The sequence below is a fragment of the Lissotriton helveticus genome, chromosome 4_1 (genome assembly GCF_964261635.1).
Source record: "Lissotriton helveticus chromosome 4_1, aLisHel1.1, whole genome shotgun sequence".
NCBI classification, from domain to species: Eukaryota; Metazoa; Chordata; class Amphibia; order Caudata; family Salamandridae; genus Lissotriton; species Lissotriton helveticus.
The window spans coordinates 310,555,611-310,577,222 of record NC_136063.1 but is presented as its reverse complement, the minus strand read 5'-3'; the positions used below and the strand labels follow the sequence as shown (position 1 = coordinate 310,577,222).

General features: G+C 43.3%; 1 protein-coding gene across 1 annotated transcript in view; it reads left to right on the top strand.

Moving 5' to 3' along the window:
- COL14A1 (collagen type XIV alpha 1 chain) overlaps positions 1–21,612 on the top strand; it is a 559,513-nt gene that overhangs the window by 409,397 nt on the left and 128,504 nt on the right. Inside the window, exons 24-32 of the mRNA XM_078686835.1 lie at positions 3,579–3,725; positions 5,609–5,683; positions 6,015–6,154; positions 6,865–6,988; positions 8,361–8,504; positions 11,444–11,608; positions 12,860–12,898; positions 17,232–17,370; positions 20,306–20,448. Coding sequence (XP_078542961.1) covers positions 3,579–3,725; positions 5,609–5,683; positions 6,015–6,154; positions 6,865–6,988; positions 8,361–8,504; positions 11,444–11,608; positions 12,860–12,898; positions 17,232–17,370; positions 20,306–20,448 — 1,116 coding nt within the window. The remainder of the gene's footprint in view (positions 1–3,578; positions 3,726–5,608; positions 5,684–6,014; positions 6,155–6,864; positions 6,989–8,360; positions 8,505–11,443; positions 11,609–12,859; positions 12,899–17,231; positions 17,371–20,305; positions 20,449–21,612) is intronic.

Here is a 21,612-nt window from a genome sequence, read left to right as displayed (position 1 = left end):
GGACAGTATGAACGCTCCCAGACAGATGGCCCATTTGTCGTATTCTGACACTAATAGTTTGTTGCCTATTTTCCTTCTTTGCACTAATCTAAAGCCCCTTCAAATTGAAAGTTTGGTGTTTACAGGGTGACCCCTGGGCCATGTAAGTTCCAATTTGGCCTCTCAATTCCAAAACTTAAAGGGTACCACCTTTCACCCCTTACTTGGTTGTGACATCCTTATTACAGTTCCGGGGTGCAGTAACTTCCCCGATGCCTCCTGCTATTTATGTAAAATAAGTCTAAGGTCCTCTTTTGCATTTGAGTTTTTTTAATAAAAGTTGAGATAATTTTATGAAGTGCTGCTCTCACATGACTGATTCCGACCATCAGCACATTTGAGAGTTAAAAAGTAGGCACCGCCATCTCATGTGTAGCTGATCATAACATCTTTCATGTAATTTGGAAGTAAAGAATGGAGGATGGATGCTGCCATCAGAAACCACAAGGACAGCCCGCCCGTGCTTCTCTCCTTTGTGTTTATCTGGGTGGGATGCAGAAGGTTCTGACTTGATCAGCCTACTTGGGGCCAATCCTTTGTGTGGTGGAACATAGCCATTGTTGTTGCAGTTCAGACTAGGAGCAGGATAGGTCTAATCCTGGCCAGAAGAGGGAATTCCAGTCCGACCTCATGGAGAGCCTTTTAAACTCTTTAAAAGCACTGGCTGCTGCCCAATGCCCAAGGGCTGGACATCTGACCTGCAAGTTTCCTCCATCTCATCGGCATGATGAGTCTTGTATGTATTCTGCTTTGATGTTTTCCTGATTATGGAGCTGTGCCTGCATGTTTCTCTAGATTAGGACCAAGCCTGATGCCCTAATGCTGCTTTGCTGCCCAGTCTACTACTGAATTAATTTGCATGGATGACCTCACCAAGCCCAGAGGATCAGGCGACATTCACCCAGATTGTCAAGAAGCCCTTTCTACCCTGTACCAGAGATTAGAAGAGGGATGGCCAATATTACCATACTAGTGAGTGGAGGTATTACTCAAGTGAGCACACTGTCCCTGTACCTGCTCCATAAGAGTCTCCTTCCACTTTGCACTTTTCCAGTTTCCAATAATTTTAGTGGTCCGGTTGCCTAAAGAACTCACATTTCTGAGTCCTCTTATCTTCCCTGGATATGCAAAGGCCCAGCACACAACTTACCTGCTTGCTATCTAGAAGGCCATCAGTGGCAGTAGCCCGATGCCTGCACTTCTTTCTTGTGGTTTCACACAGGCCGGCATGGCTCGCGGGTGGGTGTGGGGACGTGTGTGGAGGGCAAGTCATGCGGGGAGGGGTGAGGGTCAATAATATAAAATTTAAATAAATTAAACCTACCTTTCCGCCGGCCCACGTCCCGCATCTTTACTGCTCCTGCTCTCCTGCCTCCGACAGGAACAGAACACTGGCACCCTCTCTCCCCTCCCCTAAGCCAATCACAACGCTCCAGTGGAGCGTTTGTGATTGGTCGGGACGCCGCCTAGCCAGGGGCTGTAGGGGATAGCATGTTCTCCATGTAGACGTGCATATTGTAATTGTTATTAGCTGGCTGTTATAATTTGCTCTGCAGGTCCATTTTTATGTTTATGATTTTCGTTATTCTTTTTAGTTCATTGGTCACCCTGGCAGAGGCAGCCGCATTGACCACTCTGTAATGTTTTGGGAATGTCTTGTGAGTCTGGGAAGGAGGCAGAGGAGGAGATCAGGCGTGTGTGTTGCAGAATGCTTTTTTTCTGGATGTTTAACAAAAGTTCTAAACCATGAGTAGGCATTCAGTATTGTGCTATTAGCGGTGTATCCACGTATATCATTTAAAAACATTCTGTCCTGCCAGTCTTAAGAATAGGATGTTTATTGATATGAAAATGAACATGCTGAGTTGAGAGGCTCTGTCAAGGAAAAACTATTTTCAATTGGTGAAGCTTTGGTGAAAACTGTTCCTCGTTTAAAATTGGACACAAAATCTCAGAGCTCTTTGGTGACATTGTGTAAATTAAAAGCAGGTGCAATGAGGAAACACAGTGTAAAGACAGACAGACCCACTGAGGTGAAAGGGGTCCCTCATCCTCCCCATACCCTGCAAGATCTTGGGCAGGCTCAACAGTGCCCCCCCCAGATTGAACAAAAGTAAAGTAGAAAAGCAATCAGGCCTTGTTTTTTGTTTATTTCCACCGGATACGTGTCCCGCGATTTTTAAAAAAAACATTTGGGCCTCGGGGGTCCTTGTGGGACCCCCTGAGCAGTCCTAGGGGTCAGGGTGTTTCTAAGCTGCTTTGGCATAGTATGCATCCTTTTATCACTGCCCCTTTAATAACAATGTGGGGTTCATTTTGAGTTCCCCCATAAAGTTATGTGGTAATATCTCATCCACAATTAAAAACAAATTGTGTTATAATTGTGTAATTGCTAATTTATGTTTCCTTGCATAATGAAGCAGGACTTTAGGGATTGGTATTTTCTGTGCTGAATTCTGTATTGCTTGCCTCTTCTCAAACAGTTGTCCCTCGTCACATTTCACTAGGATCCTCGTGGCCAAATGCAAGCTCGAAAAATTACTCAACTTTCAGGTTTCTCTGCAAAACCTATAGTCCCAGTTTGGGTGAAAACTCCTGTTTCTGCCTGATTTGAGATTTCAACAGGACTCAAAATGAGGCCAGTGATATTTGGGGTTGACCACAGAAGAGGGCGGCCTTCGTTTTCATGAAAATAAAGCCCACTCTGGGTAAAAAGTGATGGATGTTGTCTACATTGGGGGTGATTCCACTCAGCGGATGACAGCCACAATCTTTGCTAGGCTACTTGTAATATGTAATGTTCTCCACCAGGCATACTACTGAGTGGTACACACTCACACTTTTGTAATCTTGCCCCTAATAGCTTTACACATCACAGCCCTACAGATTTACATGCGCCTTCTTTGCAGACCTCTTTAAGAAATGCATTTCTCCTCTGCAAAACAAGATCTTCTTCCAAGCCCACTTTTTCTATACCTATTTTTAAACTGTCCAAATGGGGAGAAACATCTCCCTGTACCCTCGGACCCTCCCCCTGGAACTCACTCCCACTTTGTAATAGTTGTGAATCTGCCCCCAGATACCTTTGAAGTTTCAAAACATGGCTCTTCTCCACCTAAAGTCAAAGACAGATAAAATGTAATAGACTTTAAATGAGTGCGAGCGTGTTACAAATAAAGAAAGAAAAAAATACATAAATAAATTCATTCATAATTTTAGCAGCATAGTTATGAGTTTGGCCCCCAATAATGCTGGTTGATAGAATACCTCTGCTTATCTTACTCTGTGTTTTTTAAACTGCCTTCCTAATTCCCTCTGTATGTACGTGTCTTAGCGACGAAGCCTCCATTATCTTTTAACATGTACTAATAACATAGATAAATTCAGCATTTTCATATTATCAAGAAACGATGCGGGAGGGCAAAGTTGTATTCGAATGCTGGTGCATAATACAATTAGGTGTGTTTTTCCCATAGGGAACATTGTGGGCTGTAAATGCAAAATATCTATATAAAAACTACACTGCACATTATTTTCAGATGGGAAGCGGCAAGAGACTGTCATCGGGGGAGGAACCTCGAGACACTGCTTCTATGATCTCAGACCCAACGCTGAATATAAAATCACTGTTCAGACCCAGCTGCAGGAGATCGAGGGGCCCCCAGTGAGCGTCATGTCAACTACATGTGAGTAACATGGACAGCATCTTCCTTAAAGTATGTAAATATCTCACAAGCATGAAATGTTCTGACAATCATTACTTTGTGGACTCCTATTTCAAAGCAGCTGCATTTCACTCAATTTAGAACCGTGCACCATACCCCTGCATCTATCTATCTGTTACATAGCATCTTTTAATCCTCCCATCCTGGGCGGCTCTTTCATAACCCGAATTAAGGCATCATCTTCAGGTGCCCACCTCATGGTGGCACCAAGGTAATCCACAAGCCCGGAAATAGAGCATATTTTAATGTATGGCTCACTCTCCAGCTATTTTGCAGGAGAGATCTAGTTTTTTTTGTTTTGTTTGATGGACAAGTTATTTTGCCAAATTACTCTGCCACTTGGTGGATTACTCACTCAGCCAAACCGAGGGTCCATCCGCTCTATGTAGAAAGTTGAGTGAACCGTGATATTTCTGACAGAGTCTCCTCTGCTTCCAACGGCGGATACTTTAGACCAACTGCTCAATGGACCTTGGATGATCTGAGAAACTACATCAGCCCGTCCACCTCTTTAGGGCAGATGTTCTGACACACTATGTTTTTTGTTCCTGCTCTCCCCAAAAAATCTCTAACGTCCCGAATAGAAAAAAAAATTATCCCGTACCCTGACAGACAATTCCCTGTGGGTCAGGGTCATTATTTTTATTTTTCAAAAACAAACTCCCACAGGTTTTTAAAAGCAAAAAGCATATGAGTGGGCGCATGAGTCAATGTGTCCGTTCAGCCGACTTCCACTGCTTTTAGAGGAGCCTTTGTGGCTGCTCCGCTGAAGCATTGAGACGCTGTGTCTAGTCCTGACATTTTCACTTAAACATTATTAATTTCAGCTGTGTGAGTCTAGATGTCGAATGGAATTAAAACACGTGTAGAACACCCAGAATGCATGAGGCTACCACATAAAAGTCAAGACCTGGAAACAGTCCGTAATGACCTGGAAGAATCTGATGTCAAGGCCGTCCATGAGACTGACAGGACCACCCCATCCAACTGGTACACAAGTGCTTGGAAGTGGCTGCAAGGGACATGCGGGAGCTCCACAAGCACTTATATTTAATCTACATAAGATTCGCTTTGGCAGCAACATCTGGTTTCTGTTGAAGGAGGTATCTATTATGTTGCGCCTGCTGCATATATCGCCCATTCTCTAATAAAAGGTGTTTCATGTGCAGGTATCCATAGCCACTGAGATCCAAGGTTGCAGCTGTGCACTTCTAGACTTGATAGCTGTGGTAGACAGCTTTCCTCTGAGGTACTTCAAGGCGCTAAAGCGTTGACACTGGGTCTTGGTCAAATGGTAAAAATCTTTAAGAGTCTCTGCATTTTCGTAAGTTCTTTTTGGAGGAGTAAAATTTCTACTCAGGGAAGTTACACTGGTTATCTTGCAAACCTAGGAGCGCGTGATATCACAATCGTTCCCTAAGCGAGGTGCCTTCTTTCTAAGTCCTCTAGTCATATCTCCAACATGGAGTTGACTACTGGAAACAGTTCTTTTCACGCCGGTCATATAACTTATCACCTGTTTTCTACATCTTCCGCCCTTGACTTACTGGTCCTTTTAATCAGTTGCATTTGATGCGGTGGCTGGATGTCCACCCGAGACACTTAGAGCACTCCATAGACAGCACGCAGCGCTGTGTAGTAATCCTAAATAAAGCCAGTAGTATTAGAAATAGCAGGCCAGGGTTCTAAACCCACTGACTCTCTGATGTGTCTTTCGCAGTTACACTTCAATAGATATAACATTAAACATGAAAGGAAGGAAACAGCTGAGCACTGTATTGGTTGGTTCATTTTTTATTAACTAATTTATTCGCCAATCACACTAACATACTCTTATTTTTCAGTACCAGTTCCTACTTCTGCACCAACCCTACCCCCAACGACTCAAGCCCCTTCTACGATTCCGCCTGCGCGAGAGGGTAAGGGACTGGACATCAGCAGTTGATTAAGAAGTTGTATTTGCTTGTGATTGTTTATTGTGTGTGTATGATATGAAGAAATACTTCATGACTTCAGATTTTCAAGATATCCACATATGATAAATTGACATATAATGAATGCATATTAATTCATTTGTGTAGTCAGCGTTTATACTAACAACCTGGTTTTAAAAGTGACCCTTCTGTGCCTACGCTTGGCACGCCTGGTCTTTACCATTTAATGAAATTGAGGATATTCTTTTGGAAAATATCTCAGACAAGCTGGGCCTGTCGATGTAATATTGTGTACCATGGTTCATCTTTTCTTCAGTTTGCAAGGCCGCAAAGGCTGACCTGGTGTTCCTGATTGACGGGTCCTGGAGCATTGGGGATGACAACTTCAACAAAGTCATCCAGTTTGTCTACAGTACAGCCGGCGCGCTGGACCAGATCGGCACCGATGGGACTCAGGTAAGGAGATAAGCAACAGACCTCTTCCCAATGCACAGCTGTAATTCACCACTGGCAGTCACTGTTATAAAGTGAGGGGCATGGTGTCTGCAGTGCATCTTTTTGTGAACCAATCTCTATATTACATTTGCTGCGTTATATTTATGTTTGTGTCTTTTTAGAGGTTTTCCCATGCATAAATTACCTTAATACACACAGGTACCTCTGCTAATCTATTTGTAATTTGACCTCTCCTTCTGCACCCCGAGGCACCAGGTATCGTTTTATCCTCTTTAGCCAATTTTATTCGTTCCAGATATATATTCAGATCTCTGCCACCTTAATTGTGGAATGCCACTATTGAAATTGACATGCCTCTGGGTGTTTGCATGAGTTCATGGTTTGTGAAATGGTGCAGACAACCCGATTAAGTTGATGGGTAGTAATAAGATGCTCCATGCTCATTCATTCTATGGCATCTCACTGCTAACTGGGTCAAACCCACTAACTAACTCATGTCACATGATACAGACCAAGTCAACTGTTGGATTTGGAACATACCAACTTTGCGATTTTAGTCACATTAAACTGTGATGCATTTTGTCAATTTCCTTAACTTTTGGAAAAATGGTGATTGGGAAATTATCCAGTGTGTGTTAGTTGGCACCCTTGGAAATGTTGTTAGTATTTCCGTGAACATGTTAATTAAATTGTGTTAATTTTGTTCTCAGGTTGGTATTGCCCAGTTCAGTGATGATGCCAGGACAGAATTCAAACTCAACTCATATGAGAATAAGGAAACACTCCTTGATGCCATTCAGAAAATCGCATACAAGGGCGGAAATACGAAAACTGGTGCGTAAGTGGGGAGGAGCTTCATTTTATTGGTTTTCTTTTCTTGAATATGCACCTGTGCTCGTTGTGGATTTCAAACACAAGAATGCTTAGAATAAACCCCAGGCTGGATGAGTTCCTCACACATGGATTGACAAATTGCTCTATAATTCTAATGGCCGTGGTTAAAGCATTGTTTTAATGGTTACTTTTATGTTTAATTTATCTCGCTGTTAAATGACACTATGTCATGTGTGAGGGACTCCATGTCAGCTTTGAATTTTAAGTGCTTGGCATGCTGGGACTTGAGGTTTCGCTTTTCCTGTTCTGCTGAAAGGCCTGCAGGTTCCAGCATGCAAAGCGAGGATGGCTCCAGATCTTATCTTGGCTGAGGTTGTCACACATGACCTAAGGCCCTGGAGCAGCTGTGCTAGTTTGAGCTTCTAAAGTGTACTGGAGGCTGGAGGAGTTGGGGAGCGAGGACGAATACTTTGTTGTTTTGTTCTGTGCGTGTGCCTCGAACTCTTCTCTTACCCTCCCCCTCCACGTTTGAAGTACATACTATTTTTAGACATAATAATGTCCTTAGCAGTATTATTCTGAATAGGCAGCCATAGACGTTGAATATATTCTTAAAGGGATTCTCTCCTGGAAACTCCCATCGAGATGGTATGAGCGTTTAAGCCCAGTGAAAATAAAATGTTTGTTAATAAAAAAAGAAAGAAAAGTGTGTACAAAAATTGAACATACCCTTTCCCTCTGGGTATACTTGAAATGCACATAAGGCATTATCTATGAGAGCAGATTGTAATTGTATGTTATCTAAGGTGTTTCTCTTGTTTATAGGTCTTACGATACCCCATATCAGGTCTTTATATCTCCCTGCTCATTTTAATATCTGTGCTATATGTATTTGCCCATTTATAACGTGGAATCTTGTCCTGTTTTTCCAATGTTAAATTATGGACAAGGGCAACAATACTAAGAAACCTCCTTGAGCTATCACACATTGAATCGGGACATTCCTTTCTAAGGACCACAAGTGACTCAAATTCCAGTCATGTGCCTTCATTTAACAGCCCAGTGCATTCTGGGAGTTGTAGTCTCGGTTTATTACAACTGAATTTCTAAACCTTAAAATATTGATAGCATCTAGTGCTGCTGTTAACCTTGAGACTTCTGGTAATCTCTTTTCTGGTGTACTGTTTCGACTCATGGTTTTAACTGCATATGGAATAAATGTACTCTATATAACAAATATTGAGTGTCGATGTTTGAAGACCATTTGCCCCCATGAACTTCAGCCCATCACTGTACATAATTAGTCTATATCATTGTATAGTTTCACAGAGTTTCTGACCATCGGTACACTTGTGTGTGTCTTCTTTTCAAGGCAGGGCAATTAAGCATGTCCGGGATGGCATCTTTACTGTTGAGTCGGGCATGAGAAAAGCCATCCCCAGGGTGCTGGTGGTCATCACTGATGGCCGGTCGCAGGATGACGTCAACAAGGTCTCCAGAGAGATGCAACTGGAAGGTAAGATGGCCCTGAGGGGATGCCTATATAGCTTTCATTTTTAGGTCTTTCCATATGATCCCCAGAAAAATAACTTCAAGCTAGAGACTTTGTCTCCACCCACCTGTTGGTTACCCTGGCTACATTCAGAATGTGTATGATTCCACCGACAAACAGTGCTTTCTGGAATCTTATTTGCTTGAGGGGTAGACCTTCACCTAACACTGTCTTATGTTGAAACGTAATAATGCCCCACCTGACAGACACTCCCATAGCTGGACATATTCTGGAAGGTGTCTGTGAGCAGGAGTGACTTATAATGTCTAAAGTGACGTAGAATTGGAGCATAGTCTGTCCCTTAGAATTCCAAAGTGCTGATTGGTGGTTATGGAGTCTGCATGGACATATGCAGTTTAAAGATACTGTCTGGCAGCCTTATGTAATGTTGATTTGTATAGCACACTAATCATTTGTGAGGGTATACAGGTGTTTGAGCAGGTGTGTAGGCATGTGGTCCCTGTGGAGTTATTCGAAGAGCCAGTCTTCAGCTTATTGTGGAACTCCAGAAGTGAGGAGGAGGCTCTGATGTGTTGTGGGAGGTCGTTCCATGCTCTGGCTGCGATGTAGGAGAACAAGCTACCTACTGCTCTGCTTTTGTGAATGTGTAGGTGAGAGTGAGGATGAGCATAGAAGATTGGCAGGCTGGTGAAAGTGTATGCAGGTGTTCAGGTATAGGGGCCCAGTGTGGTGCAAGACTTTGTACGTATGTGTGAGGAGTTTGAATTCACTGTGTTTGTGAATGGGGAGTAAGTGGTGCTCTCTGAAGTGGGGTGAGATATGGGTGCTGTGTGGGGTGTATTTATGATGTCAGCTTTGAAGTAGGAGAAGGCTCTGGAGGTTTTTACCCCCTGAGGTGTTTGGAATTTCCTGCCTCCTTGCCCTAGCGTGTCTAGAGGCACAAAAGACTAGTGTGAAACCCTTTGTGAGTGTGTGGAGGCAGAGTCATTGTGATGTGTAAGTGTGGTAGGTGGGAGCTCCTCCCCCTATCACGTCAAAGATGCCCATTCCTGGTTGGCGAACACCTGTTCCTCCTTTGTTCACTGTATGGGAGCATTGCACAAAGGCCAGCTGCCAGCAACATCCAGTCATGTAACCCAGGATACATGAACTAAGTGGTTGGGACAAGAAAATGCCAACTTTCTAAAAGTGGCATTTTAGGAACTGTGACTTAAAATCAGATTTTGCCATTAAAGAATGTTTTAGATTACAATTCTTTTGACACCAAGCCCAATATTCCCACCCACTCCCAATTGAAGTTATCAGTATTTAAATGTAATAAGGTAACCCAATGTTTTCCTATCGGAGAGGCGGGCCTTACTATAGTGAAAAACGAATTTAAGAGTTTTTCAATATCAGGACATGTAAAAGTTAAAAGTGCATGTCCAACTTTTTAAATACACTACACCCTAGCGTATGGGCTGTGTAGGACCTACCTTAGGGGTGACTTATAGTAGCATTTAATTTACAGGCTCTGGGTACATGATGTTCACTGTACTAGGGACTTACAAATAAATTAAGTGTGCCAATTGGGTATAAACCAATGTTACCATGTTTTAGGGAGTGACCACACACACTTTAGCACTGGTTAGCTGGCCAACAAAAACGAGATCAGCAAAAATGGAGGAATAAGGCAAAAGGTTTGGGTAAAGCCCATCCTAAGGGTGACAGGTCTAACACTCACCCTCACAAATCAGTGATCCTACAAATGAATTAAAACATGATCTTTACCAATTGCAAATATTAAGTTCAACCAATAAAATGTGAACCATTTAATCTCGCACCATTAAAAACTCAAACCCTGGATACGTAAATTGGATTGGCAACAAGTGAAACTGAATTTTCTACACTTTCTGTCAGTGCCTGTTTAGAACAATTTGGTTTAGTTTCAGGCTATTAATGCAACTCATACCATCACACCATCAATAGTCCCATATAATTTACATGTCAATATCCAAAATATAATTATCCCTTTGATAACACCAATGCTGTGAGCTCACCAATAGCTGCTTCACCAATACATTACTGTCCCTTATAGTAGCATATACATTCCATACCTGCTGTACAAACACACTACAAATCATTACATTTTTACGCAGATTAATTCAATGTCCCCAAATTAGCTCCAGCAGTTGTTTCCTGGATGAAGGATTCAGGAAGCAGTGAAATCTGCTGGTATTCTTCCTTGTCATTAGAGTTAATGGGGTTACCCTATGTCCCTCAGAACTTGGGTATTTATGATAAAGAAAACAATTGGTCCTGTTGGGTAATACAATTGCTGTGATCTGCGTATTTTATTCAATACAATTGCTGTGATCTGAGTATTAAATACACAGATCACAGAAATTGTATTACCCAACAGGACCAATTGTTGTCTATATTCTTCCTTGGAGCACGTGACAAACTACACATTCATATGAATAGGATCATGATTGACGCTTTGTCCAGACACTTTCTACGAGATTAACTTAGGCTATCTTTAACTATTTTCCAGGTGTTTCAGTTTGGTGTCCCACCAAGCAGTGCCAGGGCTAGTGCAAGTGATTCTGGCATATAAGGCTGTTTGTCATTGTGCCAACCCCTCAGCTGGCTGTAGGTCTGTATTTGACACCTCAAGGAGGAATATGGCACCCCAGTTGGTGATGTCTTAGACAGCTGCCTTCAACGCTTCACTCTACTCCTGGACGTGAGTCTCGCACGTCGTGATCACCTCAAACTTATGAAAATACATCATCCCTGTATCATGTTATATACGATCGTGAAGCGCAGATGTCTCGAAATGTGCAATGGGAGAAAAATATATTTTCTCTACTTTACTGGAGTGTATTTTTTCCATATAATCATGGGATGGAGAAAGTCTCTGATGGGTAAACAACAACTCATATCCCTGTGCTGTTTTGTAGGTTTCAGTATTTTTGCTATTGGCGTAGCAGATGCCGACTACGCGGAGCTGGTGAGCATCGGCAGCAAGCCCAGCGAGAGGCATGTCTTTTTTGTTGATGACTTTGATGCCTTTAAGAAGATAGAAGATGAACTCATTACATTTGTGTGTGAGGCTGCATCTGCAAGTAAGTAACTCCTCTTACATTGTGCATCTTCTCTTAGTTTCTCGTTATTTGCTGTGAAAGACATCTTAGAAATAGAAAAGGGGTTCTATTTTTTGTCACCTGTGTCTGTGCGCATGATTCTCAATTCAAGAGAACTGAAGGGCATCAGCTCTCTTTATATTACTTCTCTGATTGAGCGGGATTGATCTGCTGGTAGAGGTAGGGGATCTGCTTAGAAGGGTTTTGTCTACCGAAATCCACATACAAAGAAAACTGATTTATTTAAAATTGAGGTATGACATACATGGTGCTTGCGCCATTCATGACGAAGACATTGTATTCTAAACTTACTTTAAGGGGTTTTGCCTCCACCCTCCTCCAGCCCTTAGTTGTTTTCCTTCCAGAATCTTCAGGCATTGGTTTGAAATATTGTCAATCACATCTTTGATCAGACCACTGGAGTATTTTAATCTCACCGTTATACTATTTATACTATTGGCTGTTTGGTGTGTCCCTCTGTCTTCACTGGAATGCATGAAGAATGATGTCAACTTTTCTGTGAGCAACCCAGTAGCACTGGGGATTAAGCGTTGACAAAGGTATCTGTAAAATGGATGCTAGTGAGAAGAAACCAAGCTTTTCAGTGTGCTTCCACCCCAGTTATCAGGTTTGAGGTTTGCATGCCCCATCTGCATGCTATGGAAACATCGAACTATTGGCTTTCAAATGTTCATTCAATTAGGTGATTTGTGAAGTGCCTTGAAGCCACCTCACAGTGCTGATGGCAGAATAAGGCCTGTTATGCTTGTGTGGTTTACCCATAGCTATGATCAATTTGGTATTAAAGGTGTAGACGGGTCATGACCCACTTCAGCTTTCCCGCCACTCCCCAGCGTTGTTGCCCTTTGTTTTTTAATTGTCTTGTAATGTTTCACTAATGCTAATAACAAGTTAGCATTATCTAGTCTTGCAAAGGCCAACCTTGTCTGTAATAGTTAAGCTAATATTGGTCTTACTGCGCCCAGTCAACAGTTGGTACAGATCATAGGTTTAAGGATACAGGATTTATTTTGCTGCTAAGCATCTGATTAACCTGCGGTATTCCACAGTGACTGACATTTGTGCTTGGATTCTAAATGTAGACATATGACTTGCCATATATTTACCCATAAGTATATTGTTATTTACCGAGCTTTTTTATCATTTACTTCGCTATTGCACATAACTATTTTCCTCAGTTCATGTTTTATTTCATATTTTTCTCTTTTGCAGCATGTCCATTGTCTCTGATTCACGGAAACAGCTTAGCAGGTACTGTGTGCAGTCCATCAATTTTATTTAATTTCATGGATTGCAATGCACTTTTATTTTAAAGAAATAGCAATTTGGCTGAATGTTGTGAACAAAGCCACTGTACTGTGTACCTAAATGTCACCACTCACTTTTGAAAACACTTAGTGTTCTTGTGTTTAGACAGGAAGTAGAGTCTGTGCCTCACTGAATGCTGGTAAAGCAACATTGCAGCCCCTTATGTATTTTAATATTGCATCCATTAAGTGCACTTTACTTTTGATCACTTTCAATATTGTAGAGCTTATGTCATTTCCTTTACCTTAGAATGGCTTATCGCTTCCAGTCTGTATAAAATATGTTCAAGCATTAAAGAGACCATACGCCGACCGTATTTACGGATTACCGGGTCGAACAACAGTTACAAGTGTCAGCTAGAGAGTACAATATCATGACACCTTACAAGGTAACGATGAAGCACATCTAGGTAGAGTAGTTAGCTATAACAGTGACAGAATGCTGTACCGTCAGAGGTAGAGGACAGGGAACTGTGGAAGTCCTGGAAAGCCAAGGCAATCTCTGCATCCGAACAGGCCTCTGTAGGGAGGCCAGTGCGTATCGCCTTTACTGTCCCCAAATGGATTTTACTACAAAAGCCCACAGCAGTTATTACTGAGGTAAAATTTGTGCTTTAGACCTATCAGAGCAAATTCTGCCCTGTCAAGGTAAAGGCGTTTAAGTGGGAGCTCGTTTATAAAAGCTCCTGCCATATTCCAGGGGCATCCGTCCGTTTGTGGATAGCCTCGAGCTACGTGACTGATTTCTCTAGAAGTTGACGCTTGTATTGACTTTTGCGGTTTTTAGCCACAGATATTTATTTATTTATTTATTTATTTAATTTATATGGCGCGTTATAACCACAGGGGTCTCTAAGCGCTGTCTGTCCAGATTTACATGATAAGATGTTACATACACTTGAAACCAACTGCGCACCTAAGATCTGCTCCATGCTTGTGTAAACAATACAGTTTTTAATTTTTTCCTGAAGGAAAGTAGGTTACTTTCCTTCCTGAGCTCTGGGTCCAGTTTGTTCCAAAAAGCTGGAAGCGTGTTGGAAAACGCACGGCCCCCCACCGTGGTCAATTTGAAGCGGGATTGGGACAGGAGAGTGGCGTCCGATGAACGCAAAGTCCTACCCGGTGTGTAGGGGGATAATCGGGATTTCAGGTATTTTGGTGCTTTGCCATACCGAGCCTTGTGAGCGATGCACAGCCCCTTAAAGACAATTCTCTGACGAATTGGGAGCCAGTGCAGCTCCTGCATCAGGGGAGAGGCATGAGCAGTCCTGGGTTTTTTGAATATCAGCCTGGCAGCATCATTCATCACTCCCTGTAGTTTGTCCAGCAGCCGCTGTGGCAAACCTAAATATAGGGAGTTCCCGTAGTCCAGCCTTGCCAAAATTGTGGCTGAAACCACGTGTCTCAGAGTAGAGAATGAGAGAAGGGCAGAGATCTTCCTTAGTTGTCTTAGGAGGCCTATGCAGGTACCTACTACGGTGGTGACTTGTTTTTCCATGGACAATTTATTGTCCACGTATAGGCCTAAGCTTTTAACCGCAACTGCCGGTTTTGGTGGTACGCCCAGTTCTATTGGCCAAAATTTCTCGCTCCAAGGGTTACCCGAGATGGAGATGGGCAACACTTCCGTCTTATCCGGATTGACTTTCAGAGAGTTCTCGGACATCCAATTTACTGTAGTTATCAGTATATCCTGTAGCCTAGTGGATGCTCCCGGACCATCATCCAACCGGATGATTATCTGGGTGTCATCGGCATAGTTATACACTAGGCAGTCCATCCTATTCAGGAGGGCAATCAGTGGCTGCAGGTAGATGTTGAAGAGTAGGGGTGACAAGGCAGAGCCCTGTGGGACCCCACAGGTGATCGGGGCCGAGGTGGAAAGTAGGTCACCCAACTGCACTCGTTGTGTCCTACCCTGCAAGAATGATGTAAGCCATGCATGTGCTGTACCCGTGACGCCAAAGGATCTCAACCGCGACAGAAGCTGTTTGTGACACACGGTATCAAACGCCGCGGAGAGATCCAATAGTATCAGGGCACTCGGTGTTTTTACATCAGCCCGCGTTCTTAGCTCATCTAGAATGGATAGCATAACTAGTTCCGTGCTATGATTAGCACGGAACCCTGCCTGATTGGTCTCCAGCAGGTTGTTATTCTCTAGATGGTCCGATAGTAGAGCTAACACATGTTGCTCAGCCACTTTAGCCAAAAAAGGCAACTGAGAGATGGGCCGGAAATTTTTCAGACATTTTGTGTCAGCACCCGGTTTCTTCAGTAAGGGGATCAGACGAGCCTCCTTAAGAGCTAGAGGGATCTGTCCTGTGCGAAGAGAGGTGTTCAATAAATGCAGGAATATTGCTTTAAGTTCTCCCTCAAAACTACTTTCAGGGCTTCCCAAACAGACAAGGATTGCTCCCCGGTTACATTAGCATGAAGGTAGTCGGTTATGGGCTCTCGAAGAGCTCGACCATAGCAGGAGACTGCAGCAGAGTCTTCAAGTCACCAGCGTGAGGACAGTGGCTGGGTGACATCTAGCCAGAGATATATTGTGAGGGAGGCATGGTCTGAAAGCGACCAGGGGGCAATGACTGCCTCTGTGACAAGGGCTGCAAGAGTCGAAGCTGCCAGGAAATTATCAATATGTGCGCCAGGACCCCTTTGATGCGTACATCATTATGCAGAGAGCGGGTTTGGATATCAAGGTGTTGGTCCTTCAGGCGTAGAACTTCTTGCAAACCTGATTTCTCTGTGCCACTCTACCAGGCCTGACCTAGGGATTTATTAGTGTGAATCCAAATGATCTATTATGGGATATTGTGAGAGTATTACACATGGAAGCCTAACCAGCCTCACTGCATAATACTCCACTTTCCTACAATTTGTATTTTACTGTAATTTATGTAGCACAGGAACACAAACCAGACAGGAAAGGTTACAGTATGGAGAGCTAAGTAGTCCTGAGATAACATGATTACAATAGTGTTTAACAAGAGCCAGGGGGCAAGGAGGGGAACACTCACAGAAGCCTAACTGGTCCGTTGTTCAGGGGCAGTTAGGTATGCTGCAGCATGTGGATCAGACTTTATTGGGGCCGGGGCAGTGTCCGAGAGAACTGTGTACAGGGCATTGTGACAAATAATATGTGGCTACACAAGAGCCTGAACAGTAGAGCAGAAGCTTTTGGGTATGTGAAGCATTTGATTGTTGCTAGAGGCTTAACTATAGCTGGGTCATCTGGACTGTTTTTCACATGCTTCTTGAAAATCTCTTTGGGCGTATGCAGAAGCCTGGTAAATTTGAGCAGTTGGTGATGCAGATAAAACTCTTGTGTTAGAGGGAACTGAAGTTTATGAGTTGGGTTGGATCTCATACATACAGAGACCATTCATTGTTTAGATGGTCTTAATGCATCCTGTCAGACAGTGATCGTTGGTTGATAACAGATCTAGTTGGTTGTCATTCATGCATCAATTCAGGACAATGCCTTGGTGGAAGTGGAGATTTCAGTCAGTTTCACATAGAGGCTAACCAGTACCGGGACAAGTGTTGGGGTATGGGGGCGAGCAATCTATTCCCCTTTTAGGTTCAAAGTTGTCTGTCAAAAAAACGAGGTGAGAGATGCCCATGCATGTAAATGGGATCTCCACTGGGCCTGAGTGTCAGAGATGCCCATGCAAGTGAATGGGATCTCCACTGGGCCTAAGTGTCAGAGATGCCCATGCATGTGAATGGGATCACCACTGGGCCTGATGATCATCTGTGTTGAAGGTCACTTAGAGGTCTAGAAGGACTGGGATCCAGAAGTCTCAATATTCAATGATCCACCTCACTGACAGCAGATTGTTGACATGGAGTAGTAGATCAAAACTTTATAACAGCTCTCTGTAGAACTGTACCCAGATGCAGGAGGTGGGTGATGTTGTGGTAAGTAGGGATTCTGTCACAGTCAAAATTTCAGGTGGCCTCAAACGTTGCCTTTTCATATAGAATATGTTAGCCTTTTTTTCATGTTTTACGTGATTCACCATTCTTTTGGAAATAAACGTGCAGCAAACTTCAAAGGTGAATTAAAAAACTGTACAAGGTAAAAAAAGGTAACTCTGCTTTTTATTAGTTAGAGCAAAACATCATTACAGGTGGCAAAAGGTACAAGCTGGACTATTCATAGGACAAAATGGCAGCAAATATTTGCCTATTATTCAGTCGAGTTGCTACCTTTGCATGAAACTCTACACAAACAGCATAAAGTACACTTTCTGATCCCTGTTTTACAGGTTTTAAAATGATGGACATGTTTGGGTTGGTTGAAAAGGAGTATTCGGCAATGGATGGTGTTTCGATGGAACCTGGTACCTTCAATAGCTTTCCATGCTACCGACTCCATAAGGATTCCTTAGTTTCTCAGCCAACCAAGTATGTACAAATGCTCAAAATGTATAAGAACTGTTCCTTACATTTATGCTCTCCAACCTGAGGATGTTACACGCAGCCGGAGCAATTTACATAAACAGTCATATAATGTTTTATGTATGATGCATACCGTTTCATGGTTTAATTTGTACCATGATGATTTACTTTTTCGGCCTGGCGTTAGCCACAACCTTTTGTTTTTAATGCCAATGTAAATACCATACATACTTTCTTACAGAGGCCTTCAGTCAGCCCTCTTCTTCTATTGGTCTGGTGTAGTGTCATTCACATTTTGCTTCTGTGCACCACAACATACAGCACTGTAAATGGGGTCTGCCCACATAACCCCTTCGCAGCGAGGGTAATTCCCCTGCTGTGCTGGGGGCGGGTGGGGGCGCAAAGCGCCCCGGTGCTCATGACGAGCTCAGCTCGTCATGAGGCACAGTGCTCGTATGCTCGTGAGGAGCTGAGCTCGTCACGGCCACACCCGTTTTCGTGGAACGTTCAGCGCAGCGGGGGAATTATCCCCGCGTGCGAGTGTTCCACGGCTCATGACGATCTTGTCATGAGCACACGAGCACCATGTCTCATGACGAGCTGAGCTCGTCATGAGCACGGAAGGAGTTAAATCATTGGCTCACCCGTCTGAGGATGGAACATTTCTGCTCTTACACAATAGTTCCCTTTATCGCCAGGGACTACTGGTGCAAAGTTTGCTTTTACATTACGAAAATATGTTAATGCTGGATTTTCGACAATGCATGTTTTAGTTAGGAGAGGGACTTGGAGCTCTCGTAACAGGGCTACCAGGCCAGTCGAGTATGAAGTGTATTCTTATTAAAGAAAAAAAGAATTGGCAAACCCAACAGGTCTGCAGCCAATATCAATGCTCGTTTGACTTTGATGTATATAACTTACCTATATTGTCAATAAGACATGCCACTTCATGGTACTTCACAAACAATTCTGATGTTGGCCTGTTTTATTAACTCTGCATATGCTGAGTACATGCAATTCTTATTTTCTAGAAGCAAATTATTAGAAGGATCATGTTCTTTTTATTATATTTTTCATTTGTTTCCCTTTTTCCAATTAAAAACATTTCTTCTTATAAAATCTTTTCTTCCTACTTATCCATCCTTTCTGCACTGCTTACTCCTGTTTCATTCAAGCGTAAGTTACAGGCTTATACAGGTGTGAAAAGTGCATTACAGAAAGCCTGTGAGCTCCCTTAAAGTTACCACTGCACGGATGTTCACCTCATTTAATATTTCATGCCCCACCCTCTCGCCTGGCTCTTCCCTAAGAATGCATCTGTATATACAGCCCTGGGCAACAAACAAGTGAGTAATGAATGCAGACTTGGCGTCATTTCCACAGATATCATCTCTGCATTCTGTGTTAAGCGTTGCTGGCTTGTGGGCCAAGTTATGCATGCATACATTACATCCTACTCCAGTGCCCTCCTTACACTGACTGGATATGATGGAGATGTGTACAAGGCGAACAAGCTCTGTGCACATACGAACAGTTTGTGAATTATGCATGTTTCCTGCGTGCCAAAAAGTCACTGCTGCCTACGTGTTCGGACTGGCATAATATGTCACACGGCAGTGTGTGTCCTTTAATGCCTGTCTGAGGGCCTGTCGTGACGTCTTCACATGGTTCCATCACGTTGTCTTGCATATCTTATATATCAATTGACATCATCCTGGCTGGATAAACAAAGTGCAGCATAGACTTAGCAAATACGATAGCCAGGGCCACTGGAATTGTGCGATTCTACGGCTGTAGCTTTTTGCGCATAATTATGGATTTGCCTCATTTCCCACATAATCCATCGTCTGGTGCATAACCTGCAGATATTAACAAAAAAAAACAAATTGTTTCTACCTCAAACAGATTCAAAGTTACTAAAAACATGGGCATGTGTGTGCACAGTAGAAGGTCATTTGCAAAGGTTAACTGGTCATCTTTCAGTTGCTCATTTCTGTATATGGTTGTTGTCCAGACAGTATTGACATGTGTAAAAATGACAAAATAATGAAGTAATACTATCACAAAATGTGCAGCATTATTCCACATAATTTGCCTTTCTTGCTGCATAATTTAGTCAACCCTTCTGCATAATTTGGTGCTTCTCAGTCGCATAATTTCACTGACCCTGACCATAGCTATGTCCTTGTCTTTAGTGTGGCACGTGACTAAAGTCATTAATTAACCTAAATTTAAGCAGCTTGTTTTGGACATTAGAAAACTCTTTCCCATGACAATTGCTTTCAGCGTCACTTTAGTCTAGTCGAAGCCAGGGCTCGAGTTGGGGTACCCTGCAGGTGGACGACGTCCCCCCACTTATTTTACCGGGAGCTCGATAACTGGAGCAAATGGAGCCACACATTCACTCTATGGCCTCTCTGGGGCGAGATCCGAGCTCATTCAGAACGCTGCTCACGCGCTGGCTTCTCTGATGCAATCGCATCTAAGGGGTGAGCGAAGGGAGGCAATGAGTCTGATGGTGCAAGCCCCCTTTCGTGACGTCACTTCCTGTCGTGACGTCAGCGTCCCCCCACTTCTATTTTTTAGGACTTGTGCCCTAATCGAAGATGACTACTAAGTTATTGCCCTAGAACGAGCGCTGGCTTCCACCCAATTAGTACAAATTATGAAACCTATGAGGGCCCAGGACTTATGAATTTGGTTTATGAAACTCTTGTATAGCACAAGCTTACCTAAGGCTTCTAGCAGGACGCATCACTAAATAAGGAAGCAATTTGCGTCAAAATGTGGAAAACATCCGCGTGGCACATGAGCGGTGCTGAGAATGATACGTCCATAAAACACAACTTGAGCTCTCCTTCAGTCTGTGGCCTGCTCCTGTTTGTTGTACTGTGAAGTGCTTGTTTTCTGCTTCATTGAGCCCGTGTCTTGTCTTTTGCAGGTATATCCACCCAGAGGGGCTGCCCTCAGATTACACCATAACCTTCCTCTTCCGGATACTTCCGGAAACGCCCCAGGAACCCTTTGCTCTGTGGGAGATTTTAAACAAAGCCTACGAGCCTATCGTTGGGGTTATTTTAGACAGTAAGTGTGTTCATTATTGTTTCGAAAAAGCGTTTCAAGGTTCGTCCCAACTGGAGTTTTCTGAACAAATCTTTACACTTATTTCCTCATCGACTTTACCTTTGTGATTCTCTCTGCTTCTAGCTGCTATATTCTTTGATGACTACACCTTCTATTTCTTCTCCTTGACACTGGAGAGGAAATTAATAAGTGGTTTGTGAATGTTTCTGCTTTTTCAAATAATTTATTGATTGCCCACTCGGAGGAGCAGTTAAATAACATTAAAGAATAACGAACAGCCCCAGGTGGAAATATTAGTGGGTACAAATATCGTGTAGGTGCTAGCTCCCGCCCAGGTATCTTATACAATGTGTCATTTTTTTTTTTTAACCATTTTGTTCCTTCTGTCCCTGCATTGACAAACTTTCTCAAGGGTTCGCAGAGGAAAACCTGCCTCCTGAGGTATGGTATCTGTGAATTGTTTTAAATCCCCATTGTATGCTGTACTGGATTCATACACCCAGCACAGTGACAAGAATTGGCTGGAAGAGATATGCCACAGTGGCTGGAACTGCTTTCTTTGGAATATGGAGACCTAGATTTGAATCCTGGCCACTGCAATTAACTCTAATCTACATCGTGTGATTCTGGGCAAATTCCTTTATCTCCCTGTGACTGTAAAAGTGTAATGCAGAACAGTATTTGTGAAATCCCCACTTCATGTACCCGGTTTTGCAGATTGTCTCCCATTCTTCCCAAGTAAACATACAGGGCTCTCTTGCTTCCTAGCTACGTGTGTGCTATAGAAAGGACAGTAGAGTAAATAAATACTCTGCAATCTTAATGCTGTCACCTGAAACAAAACATTGTTGCAGCAATGATAGTTAACCCCTTCGCCGCGGCGCGAATTTTGCCGCGGTGCGGGCGGGGCTAGGAGTGAGCGCGGTGCTCATGATGGAACCATGCCGTCATGAGTCACGGACGGCGTGTGCTTATGACGGCGTGGTTCCGTCATGACCCCACCCTCTCATTAATTTGCCTGCACAGGCGGGGAATTAACGCCGCGTGGACGGAGCGGCAGCCACATGACGGAACCACGCCGCCATGAGCACACGCCGCCCGTGACTCATGACGGCATGGTTCTGTCATAAGCACACAACAGGTTAAAATGGGAGTCTGATGGCT